Below are 12,671 nucleotides of genomic sequence, written 5' to 3' on the forward strand. Positions count from 1 at the left end.
ATTTTCTTCTTTATAACAAAGAATTCTATATTCCTGTAACAGAATGTTCTGTGCTCAAACGTTACCGGAATGCTAGAGATCACATGAGACTTTCTTCCCCCTTAGATGGCCCATAGACCACAAAACACGCGTTCCTGGGCCGGAGTCCTATCCCAGGCTAACAAAATATGTGATAAAAGTAGCATGCAAAAATAACGTAAATCCAGAATAGTCCTTGAAGCAATTCCTTGTAGGGTGAAAAAAGGATGGCAAATTTTTCGTAAAAAACGCTATAAGAAATGAAGCATATCCGTCGATGTCGAAGCTTGGATGTAAAGCACCGATGGACAAGTGAGAGCGAGGAGATGGGTCAAATGGGTGCACGTGGGGCGGAAGCTTAGCTATTGGCTGAAAATAAGGAAAGCACCAGAGCACCAGAAAAGAGACTTTTCTCTTACTTAAACTTTTATACTTTCATTTTTAAGTTTCTGTTGCCTAAATTCTCGTTCTGCTGTCCAGATTTTTGCATTTCTTGCTTGAATGTTTTCTGTATGATTTTAATCTGAATTTTATTTGTAACTTTATAAGGTATTTCTCCCACTTCCCTAGCGTGCCTTCGTGGTGTAGTGGTTCTGCACGCTGGGCCGGTATTCCAGAGGCCCGTGGTTCGATTCCCGGCGAAGACGTTTGCTGTTTTTCATCTTTTCTGCCTCTAAAAAATACCTAATGACTCTACAACTTATCGACTGCGGAGAAGTTTCCAAAACCATTTTGTGCACTGGGGTAAAGAACTTGATGTTCTTATTTAATGTTATCATTCAAAAGAGATGAAAAGGAAAAGAAATATCGGGAATTAATACAATAAAAGTTTGCTTAGTATTTATTTAGAGTCCTTTGTTGGATTCTTTCCCCTCTGTTATTATGAAACAAATCACTTGCCTTCGATATTGCATACGTTACTTGTGAAATGCCCAAAAATTTACTGGGGGGGGGAGGAGTTTTTATAATGTGGCTTTAATTTCTATGCAAATATATTATTTCAACAAGGAAAACAATGATATTAATAAACGTATAAATAAAGTCAATATTAAAAGAAGAAAATAAAAGATGGTCTACCTCATCGGTTTTTAACCTTTTGGTTTTTAACCTAACGTGTACCATCTAAACAAAAATTGAAAACTTTCAGTACCACCACTACAAAGTACTTCCACCACCACCACTTTTGAACAAAGCTCAGATCGCATAAATTTACGAGTATTAGAGAAAAAACTCAATTAGGATGTTGGGGTTTTAATTTCTGAATTTAATAGATAAAAATACTTTGCTTTTTATACGTACCACCAGTGGTACATGTACCACCGGTTGAGAACCCCTGGTCTACCTGATAATGATGTCATATCGTTAAAACTGTGGACATTGTCAGCAGTACCTATCCTAGACCGTCGGCCGCTCACATGCAAATTAAAGCTGACCGTCCTTTTTTACAGAAATATATGTTTGATAATCATTTAGCTTTCCTTAAATTTGTCCGCTCACGTGCTGTGCACCCTCATGCTCTCCGCTAAAATAGGCCCTGCTTGTGAGATATTTCTTACATCGTCTAGCGTGGAAATCCGTTTCGGTTGAATTTAGGTTTCAAGATCGTGAGATTACATTGTGACCATGGTACGAAGGTTAGAAACTTCTACTTAAAGTTGCGCTTCAGCGTATTCTTAAAAACTATGCAAAAGTCGCCTGTTTAATGTTTTATTTATCATTCTTATTTTAAAAGAGGGCGCAAGACTTGTCGTAATCTGTGAAAATTTGAAGATGGTATCAAATCTATACCTTAGAATGGGAGAGTTTAAATATGATAGAGTTATAACTATCAAACATTCGAGATATTTTTGAGGTGACCGAATTCGGAACAAATTTTATGTAAAAAATATTTTTCAGCTCTATCGGATGGTGCAACCGGTTAAATTCCTGAATTATTTGTTTATTTCTAAAGCGAAGATATATGAGTAAAAGGTGCAAATATACATTCCAACATTAAATTAAAGAAAAATCAATCTAAATCGAATTTAAGAAATCATTTTTATATGTACACATTCACTATCAGCACAACACGTTGTACCAGTTTTCGTCTCCTCGTCTTTATGTTATGCCACAAAGTCCCATGCTCACAGATAAATACTTCACATACTTAAACAGACCTGAAAGTTTCGTAATCATCATCGTCGGGTAGTTCGATAGCTTTCCTTGTTAGACAACATAAGAACAAAATGCTGAAATACTGCAAAAAGAGTCCGATGTGATCTCGACCCACACTCTGGGCTATCGAAAATTTCAATGTTGTTCAAATGGTCAGCCAAGCAATCAAAGCCGACAGCCAGATGAAACGAAGTTAAGAATATTTCTTCCTCCAAGTGAAATTCCAATTGCCATTTTTCTGCATTTTTCGGGAATTTTAATGTTAAAACTATCGAACTCAAATTTTGGTAAATTCGTAGGTATTTTATTAGCCTTCTGTAGGTAAGATGGATTTATATCTAAGTCATTGGACAATGTAAGTAAGAAGCAAGAAATTCAGAGTAGCTTAAAGTGCTCTCAGCTATCCCGAGTTCTAAAGCGCAACTCAGATAAAGTCTGTTCTCCTACATTGTACTATAACACTGATAAATGACATTTTGAAAACTAAAGCGTTGATTGGCCAACTCACTATACAGAAACGTCGTCCGGGATATCGATGAAGCCGTGAAAAGGCAGTTTTGTCAATGCAAACAAACGCAGTACCATATTTTGAACAAAAGAGTAATCAAAGTGCGAAATATTATATACAAAAAATTTAAAACCTTAGCTAACATGTTTTTTACAAAGGCTTACGTACGAAAAAATTATAGTGTCTACAGAATTACTTTGTAAGGATCTTAAGTTTTACTAACGTTTAGTTTATTTTAAATCTTTACTAACACTTCTTATTTTCTACTTCCGGCCAGAATTAAAAGCTTTAACTTATTTATGCAAATTTGTCTGGCGAACGCCAAGTACTTAAGTTGTGGCTTTTTGCCAAGCGAGAGAAAGGAAGGAGTTAGTCGAAGCAGGCCGCTTGCCTTAGCAGTTTTACTCGGTTGCTGGTTGCCTTCCAGGCCAGAGGTTTAATCCTCTTGATAATTTTAAACGTATTGTAGTGTTAACAGTTCTCTGTACTACATACGGCTTCCTGTTAATATACGGCCAATCTTCCACGTAGACCCTTGCTTATTATTCCAAAGTTAAGTTAGAGTTTAGTTAACATTTTTATATTCTTACGTTCAGACCACAAGTAGTTGGTCTCTGTATTCCGAAGTACGGAAATTATTGTAAAGAGTGAAAAATAAAGGGTTTCGTATACCCTTCCTGTGTATCTTGTCTTCTTCCCACATTTATTGGACACAGCTTTAGTAAGCTCCCTGTTCCGAGTCAGGTTCTGGAATGCTCCCCAAGCAAGTAAGGAGAAACACTAAACCTGATAACTTTACTTCTGATAGGGGATAAAGAACTGAAATATAATTTATATCTAAAAGCTCGATTTCGATTTTAAAATTAGGCACTGTATTAAAATGAAACCTAATGATTTAGTACCTAGGCAAGTAATACACACAGAGAGAAACATTTTTTATTAGCTAGAGTAATGCTGCAAATATTCATATCAACTGAATATATTACAAATTTATTATATACCGAATTCTATCAATTAGCTGTTTTATTAAAAATAAAGATTAAAATTGCAAACTCTTAACTCATTCAGATAGTTAAGTTGTAGAGATATTAGGTATTTTAAAGGAAGCAGGGGAGATGAAAAATAAGCAAACGGCCTTGGCCTTCGCCGAGAATCGAACCATGGACCTCTGGAATACCGGCCCAGCGTGCAGAAGCACTACACCACGAAGGCACGCTAGGAAGGCGGGAGAAATACCTTATATACTCTCCCTTCTAAAGGGCGACTGGGGTTTTTAGGGGACCCTATCGCCAAATTCTGGGTGAGGAGAATCCTCATCCAACACCCTTTTAGTTTGGGCGCCACTGTAGAGACATTAGGTATTTTAAAGGAAGAAGGAGAGATGAGAAATAAGCACCCCGGAATAGAACCACGGACCTATGGAATACCGGTCCAGTGTGCAGAACCACTACACCACGAAGGCACGGTAGGAAGGCGGGAGAAATACCTTATAAAGTAATTGCAATTTGATTAAATCTGTAAATTAAGTTAAAAATTTCTTCTCATTTATAAATAGCAACAATCTAAGAAATGTTTATTGGCTATTCCACCATACAAAGCAGGGTTTCTTAAACGTTTTGGTGTGGGGACTCCATAATATTTAGGAAAATTTTGTGGGACCCCCAAAAGCATTGCACAAATCCAACACACGCGTGAGTGAAACTGTCAGCTTCTTAACTTATACTATAATATACTATTGCAGGTTTTGGTCATTAACTTTAATTTTTAAAATAAAATGAGCGTTTCTGTTATAAAAGAATGTTTTCAAAAATTTTCGTTTTCTTTTGCCTCTTTTGTCTTATCTTTACCTATTTTTAGATACATTATGTAAGAAGATTTGGTAATTGTGAAATTATTATAATAAGTTAAAGAAATATCAAAATTGTTAAAATTTTTAGCGACCCCCTACTGCAGGTCCCGCGACCCCAATTGAGGTCACGATCCAAAGTTTAAGAAATTCTGATTTAAAGTGAAGTTCTTTATATCTCTTATGTTCCAATCGTATTTTTTTTTATATCTGTATGTTATATTATGTTTAAATTAATTGTTTCTTTTATATCTGTATGTATGACAGATGTACTAAGTTAATGCTGCTTTTTTTATAACAGCTAGATGTCCTGAAAATGAACATTTTGAACAATGTGGAACTTCTTGTCCATCCACTTGTGATAACTTCGATGATTCGGAAAGAATATGCGTCTTGATGTGCTATCGAGGTTGCTTTTGCAATGAAGGATTGGTCAGAAACGAAAACAACTTGTGTGTAACCCCAGAAGCGTGTCCATGTATGTATGGAGTTTTTACTTTTATTATTTTAATTTACTATTTTAAGCCTATAAAGGCTATAAAGGCCTACAAAGGCTGCCTAAGTGCCAATTTTATTCGCACTTAGGCAGCTGAGGAAGTTTTTTTCTGTAGTTAAACCATTGAAAGTAGTTCTGTAAAATTTATAAATATTACACTGATTCTTGTTGTTTGACTTCTATTCGGCGTGTTATTTTAAAATAAAAGATACTGATAGTTTAAAAGCTAAAAATGAAAGAAATTAAAGAATGAAGCACATTTCTCTACGTGTAAGACAAAAATCACGATTACCAGATATTCGAAATTGACCCCTAAAAGTCTTGGATATTTCGGTTTTATGTATTAATTGAAAAATATCTGGAAGTTTTAAATTAATTGCTTCGAAGTCTGAAGGCGAAAAATTTATAATTTACAGAAAGGAGGACAAGGCCTTGCTTTCTGATAAAAATCTAGTAACTTTTTCTCATTTTATGATGAGTAATTTAATCAGCCATATTTTTAAAGTACCCGCATTTTCATAACATACCTACCGGTGGGTTTTAGCCGGTTCGCACTAGTTTGTCAAAACCGCTTCCTAACATTTTTCATTTCAGAAAAACCTGTTGTTAAAGTTAAATTATAATATTTTACCAAGAGACTTTTATCGTTATTTAGTTACTAATTATCGCTTGTTTCATTAGATAATTATTCTTGTGTTATTTAGACCGTAACACTGAGGAATATATTCAATATTTTAAATGTTTTGTTGATTTGATCTCGTGTCTTTTAAAGTTAAATTTTATTGCTTCGCACTGACTTTTATTTGATACATAGAACGGAATTACATATAAATCGTAGCTTTTCTAAGCAGTGAAATTTATCTGCGAAAGATGTCCTGAATTTGCTTTCTTAAATTATGGTAACAATACTAGATGAAGTGTACAGCAAAACAATTCAAAACCGGGCATTCAAATTTCTAGGTGTTTGATACATAGAGCGGAATTACATATAAATCGTAGCTTTTCTAAGCAGTGAAATTTATCTGCGAAAGATGTCCTGAATTTGCTTTCTTAAATTATGGTAACAACACTAGATGAAGTGTACAGCAAAACAATTCAAAACCGGGCATTCAAATTTCTAGGTGTTTGCTTCATGGAGAGTCTTGAACATCGTTATGTCATTCCCTGGAAAAACTTGAAACATGAAAAAGTATGTTTGAGCACTGGTACTAGGACAAAAATTAAATCGTACTATTTAATATTCAAATTTAGGCTTGCTAGTAAAAAAAGGCAAAATTCTGATAAATTGTTTTGTCAGATGTCTACTTGCTGCACATTGAAAATACTGGGACACTCGGAAAATGTTGTGAGGTTTTTTTTTTTTTTTTTTTTTTTGATGCATAGTACAACTAGAGCAGTACAAAAACACGCGAAATTTCTTTCAATCATTTAAACACCATTTTGACATATGACATTTTTGTCGTCTGTCTGCAACTGGAAAATGCCTTTTCTAAAAAGAGTCATTAGCTTTATTTGTATAGAAGTTATCGAGGTGATGTATGACAGTCCTCAAAAAAGTGAGCTCCAGACGTTCAGAAAGCATTGAAGTTACTGAAGAAATGAAAATCCATGGTAACAAGGTCTGATGAAAATGGATGGTCATCATATATCCTCCAGACCTTGGCTAAAAACCTCTCAACCAACTCTCTCAATCAGTCTTTGTCTGAGATTGATCGGAATGTGAGGCCGAGCACTGTCATGCTAGAAAACAAAATCTCGAAGTTCTGGATGTTTTGCTTCGATTTCTGCGTTTAAACCTGAGAACAGTATTTTTCCGGATTTATTATCTGATTTGGCGGCAACATTTCATAACAGACAAGTCCTTTCTCGTCCTTTGCAGTCACACCATACACAAAGCATTATATTTTTTCGGATACAGTCCTCTTATCGATGTTATGAAAGAAGGTTCATTTGGGTTACCCCATGATCTTTTTTTAATAACATAATTGTACAGTATCCTTTTCACCTTAAGAAATGAGCTGTTTAAACAATGGAGCTTCATTTCATTTTAAGAAAGAATCGCATGCCGAAATTTGAGCAAGGTAATTCTGCTGTACTAAAATGCACCCACATAGTATAGCGTCTCACATACCAATTCTTCTTCAAACGATCATGTATCGTACTTTTCGAAATCTGATAATTCTTGAAGTGTATAATGTGAATTTTCAGAAATAGCCTCTTTGAGGAGGTCCTTGGTTATTGACGATGGTCGTACACAGAGAGCATTAACTTTGTGGCTGAAATCTCCACCTTCGAACTGTGTTATCAGCAACAAAACTGCACAAAATTTGCGAACAAATTATACAGCTCAGTTCCGCCGGGAGTTCGAGTCCCGGCCACGGGCTGGCCGCATGGGCATTTCCCTGGCTTTCCCTATGTGTAATTTGGATACGAGCCAGTTTCGCTTAAAATGACCTCCACGGAACATTTGTCCTTTACCATGCAGTACCTAATGGCGGAGCACGTAGTAAATTAAAAAATAAAAAATAAATAAATAAAAAAAAAATACAACACAGATTTACACAGTATATAGCACAAATTTTACGAGCGATCTGACTAGCATAGATTTGGCTTATTCACTTATGTCAAAGCACTAAAGTGTTATCTGCCTAAGGAGAGGGATGCCTTTGCGGGGAACGTTTTAAGAAAAAGTGGCTCGCAGCTAAGTTACACACGAAAAAACCACGAAAACGTCTAAGCAGACAGACCGTTCGCCGGGATTCGAATCGCGGAACAAATTACCAGTGCTCAGAGAGTCAGAGAGATTTTACCGCTCGGCTGCTGATTATCCTGACTAGTATTTTTTCTCCTCTTTTAGAATAAAAGAGCACAATATGAAGAAAGTGAAATTCTGGGTTCTGTTTTCTTAGCACTACCATCAAACGAAAATTATGCCACTATACATTCTAGAACTGTGTATATAGGCGAATGAATATCATCATATTTAAACACATTTCTTAATTAAGGTCCCTCCTAATCAGCAACCAAAAATAATTAGAAGAAAATGCGCTGCGATATGAAAACATCAGAACTTACTGGATGATTCAGTACTTTGTGGAATTCGTCATCTCAGCAAAACTTTCGCAAACAAGCCATTGCAAATTTAAGTCACATCTGCGAGTAATTAGTTTAGTACAATAACTTGACCACATCAATGAAGTGGTAAAAAAAGCTATTCGGAAAAATTTCTGATCGGTGGTAAACAAACTGGACTTAAAAAAATGTCTGCTGTTGGACTTACTTCTGATAATCCATTTCTTTTTGTCATTTTAGCTTAATTTAAGCATAATTTTCTTCGGAGCAGCATACGTTTAGCTTTCCAGATGTTGGCATTAATTTTTCAATTTATTTCAGCCTTTTCTCAATTGATCACACCAATGTTCAGTTTTGTTAGTAAGACGGCTTGCAAAACTTTTTTTATCTTTTTAATTTCAACGTTTTATTTGTTAATATTATTAATTACTGTTCTTTGCACTTAACGCATAGCAAAAGCATGAAGCAATTCTGATGGTTTTAAACATTTGCCCATAGCTTCTCGTCCCTCTCTGAAGCTATCCACATATGATGGGAAAACTCTTGGCAAGTGTGTAAGGATCTTAAGTTTTACTAATGTTTATTTTATTTTAAATCTTTACTATCACTTCTTATTTTCTACTTCCGGCCAGAATTATAAGCGTGAAGGTTTTATGCAAAGTTTGTCTGGCGAACGCCAAGTATTTAAGTGTGGCCTTTATGCCAAGCGAAAGAGAGGAAGCAGTGAGTTCGAAGCAGGCCGCTTATCTTAGAAGTTACTCAGTTGCTGTTTGCCTTCCAGGCCAGAGGTTTTAATCCTCTTGATAAATTAAAACGTATTGTAGTGTTCACAGTCTCTGTGCTACATACGCTTCCTGTTATTATAAGGCCAATCTTCCACGTGTATTATTCTAAAGTTAAATTAGAGTTTAGTTTTATTTTTATACTTTTACGTTAGACCCCGAGTGGCGGGTCATTGTATTCCGAAGTACGGAAGTTATTGTATATAGAGAAAAATAAAGGGTTTTGTATACCCTTCGTCTGTATCCTGTCTACTTACCACAATTAGTGAACATAGCTTTAGTAAGCTCTCTGTTCCGAGTCAGGTCCTTGTATGTTCCCGAAGAAGGTTAGAAGGAACATTGACCCTGATAAGTGTATGAGACATAATTTTCTATAATGGTGGACACGAATGAAGGGGGTTCCCAAGTTAAAGCCTGTCATCTCGTCCTTCTCTGAGAACAGACGCAGCGGATATCGCTCATACTGATCCGGAAAATCAGAGACTAAACTTCGAAGTTTTATCTGGCGTGTTGGAGCTGGATTTTATAGGGAGAAATGTTTAAAAGACTACAGCAGACTTCAGTTAAAGAAGCCTTCGTCAATAGAAGCCTACGGAAGTGCTCCAGGAGCTCGCCACGGTTGTTGAAAGGCTGTTCCAAATCTTGCCCTCTCGGACTGCCTGACAGAAACAAGGGAAATCCTGTCCCTATAATACTTCATCGATGGCATCCGTGATCCTGAAATACAGAAAGCTCTACGAATGGCGTATGTCGAGGATTTAAATAGCTCTCTAGTGTACATCATGAAATGCGAGGCAGTTCAGCAAGCAACTCGTACAGAAAGCCCCTCAATCAGGGCTTTCGACGGAAAGAACTCTTTCCTAAACTACAGCCACATTTGGACGGTTCCTAAACAGTTCTAAACATTCTGAATGACGTCGTAGTTCTGATCTCCGTAAGTCATCGAATTCTAAGCATAAAGTCGTTCATTACGACAGGCTAGCTCATTACTATGGCCATAGTATGCAGTCCCTCTAATACGTAGAGTATGTAATGTATAAGACCATGGTCCTATTTTCTTAAATTTGTTAGTTTATGCACTCAGTTATGGCTTTAGTATTTGATTTGTTATTTACTGAAATTACTGTTTTATTATTACATGATCTGCCTTAGTTGTATGTATATGGCTTCCTGTCCAGGGACTTACTGTCCTTGGAAAGAGGGCAATGTTAAGATAGAAGATTTTAGTGCAATCTTTTGTGAAATTGTTGTATTTTGCTGCATATTATCAATTACATTTAGTGATCAATTATAGTTATTCTGTTATAATACTTATGGTTATACAGGGACCAGACCAAAATGTCGTTACGTTTGACGTTCTTTGGCTATTTCTCGCCAAATGTGGCGACAAAATAAGTGACCAGAACCGTTGTCAGCTCGGCGATATCTCGCCAAATTACATATGCACAATGTTAAATGAACTTGCCTCTGCATTATTACCTTTTCAGCATATTTTTGTCTCTTTAGATTTTTCATGTTAGATTACGCAGAAAAATACAACCGCTTCACAAATGACTGCACTAAAGTATGTATAAAGTAACTATGTACAAAATTTGTAACAATGCGTAATAATTTGTTGCTTTAATAACTGACATCAGTTAGTGTACATATATTTGTTAATAAACGTTTCTTTATAAATTATGACCCATATAGCTGCTTGCCAACAACCGAAGCAGCCCGGACCATGCTCAGCCACGATTCACAGATTTTATTTCAACAATGAAACTAGAAAATGTGAAGAATTTATATATGGGGGTTGCGATGGAAACAGAAACAGATTTCTGAGCAAGGCAGAGTGTGAAACTGCATGTGTTGGTGAGTTAATTCCATATTTGATAAATAAAATTATTACTTACTGCTAAATTACTTATGTATTATTGTTTATATAACTAGAATCTTAAGAACTAAAATTAAACAGTTTTTTCATTACTTCGAGTATTTCAAATTTTAGCGTTTAAAATTCATAAACCTGTATATATGTTACCGTGAAAGATCGAAATTGGAGAATGTCGACTTTCACCGTAGAATGTCAACATTCACCAAATACGTCGGTGAAAGATCGAATATTTCTTTACATTCTTGCACATTCGGACCCTCACCGGTGTATGTCGACAATCACAGATATACTCTGGTGTAGGTTGAAAAGAGAGGAGTATATGCACACGCTGCCATTCCAAAAGGAAGTGTTCCACAAATAAATGCAGTTGTAAAAGCAAGGGCCTCTTGTGCAATTCAAAGTGTCATAATAGTTTAAGTTGTTGCAATAAATAAGATTTGAATCATATAATTTGGTAAGTTTATAACTTCTATTATTTTCCTTTCTCATTTTGAATGAGTGCGTTTTTTCGCGAATGAATTACGGAGAAGGAAATAGTATAATATTTTTATATGTTCAACATTCACCATTAGTACATGGTGAATGTCGACATTCACCGGTGTAAGTCAGAAATAAGAGTATTTGGAAAATATTTCGGACATACACCAAGCGACTATGTGAATGTTGACATTCACCGGTGAAAGTAGATATTCTCCAGATTTCGGTGTTTCACCGTAACATATATACCAACGTGATCACTTCTTACATTTTAACAGAAGCATAATTAACGTTCTAATGAGAGGAGAGGTCAGGAACGTTTGTGTTTCTTACCAATGGCTTTATAAGTGTAATCCCACAGCACAGTCTCGTTTCACTTTTAAAGCGGAGGTTTCTTAGGAATGAACATAGGATGAATGTTCTTAGGGTGGATTTCTTCTCTTACCACTAACCTCTGGTGAACTATAGTATATTAAGGAGAACTATAGTATATTAAGAAGAACTATAGTATATTAACCAGTATATTAAAGGCCGTATCTATGCCGTATAGATACCTATACAACAAGTATGCAAACCATCTCCGGGGTTCGAAACGGAAGCAAAAAGGAAGCCAGCATCGACTATTACTGTAGTGATCAAGCAATGTTGCTAGAAATCTTTAGGCTAAAGTAGCAAGGAAAAGATGAAAAAATAGCACAACACTTGATTTATTGTGACATCATATGTTCGTGAGATCTTATCACGACTGATGTCATCATAAATTCGCTCTCCATGTGCAGTAAGTTAGAGACTGTAATTCGATTCTTAGTCTTTCTTAGTCATTGTCGAAAATCTTAAGACTACATAGCTAATTTTCCATTATTTAAATCACCATTTCTTCTTTTATCCAATTCTCAGTATATTTAAGTTACTATTCTTCAATTCATTTTTTTCACATCCCCTGTTAGATACAGTATTTGGATTGTCAATGTTGTAATACTAATGCTTTTGAGTTTTAATTTTTTTTTATTTCATGCTTTCATTTCACAGCTATATAACTTGCAATAGGATTTTGTTTTATCTATTTGCATTCTTTCTAATTAATTTTTAAACATGAGTATTTTAAGACAAGCATTTTGAAAGGAGTGCTGGATTTTAAATGTTAGTCATGACTCACACTTTAATTAACTCAACAGCTACACACTCCTGCTCCAAAAATAAGCAAGAATGTGAAAACACGGAATGAAACAAAAACTGTTTGATGGTTATGCGTGAAACTGATCCAAGAGGTTAGTGTGGCATTACTAGATCTCATAGCAAAGAATAAAGCAAACCATACAAAAACACATGGATTGCGACCATCATATCTCGAAAGATAAAATATGTTGGAAGAATGTGCAGTGGAAACATCACACTAGTAACGGGTGCTCTAGCTGAAAATGCTTGACAACGGCGAGGCAAGC

General features: G+C 35.6%; 1 protein-coding gene across 1 annotated transcript in view; it reads left to right on the plus strand.

Moving 5' to 3' along the window:
• The window catches only part of LOC118194880 (papilin-like), a 130,465-nt gene that overhangs the window by 11,644 nt on the left and 106,150 nt on the right, over positions 1-12,671 (plus strand). The window contains exons 3-4 of the mRNA XM_085814414.1: positions 4,828-5,004; positions 10,569-10,730. Coding sequence (XP_085670540.1) covers positions 4,828-5,004; positions 10,569-10,730 — 339 coding nt within the window. The remainder of the gene's footprint in view (positions 1-4,827; positions 5,005-10,568; positions 10,731-12,671) is intronic.

Source organism: Stegodyphus dumicola, chromosome 4 (genome assembly GCF_044657685.1).
Source record: "Stegodyphus dumicola isolate Sdum_Otavi_A_Nest chromosome 4, ASM4465768v1".
NCBI classification, from domain to species: domain Eukaryota; kingdom Metazoa; phylum Arthropoda; class Arachnida; order Araneae; family Eresidae; genus Stegodyphus; species Stegodyphus dumicola.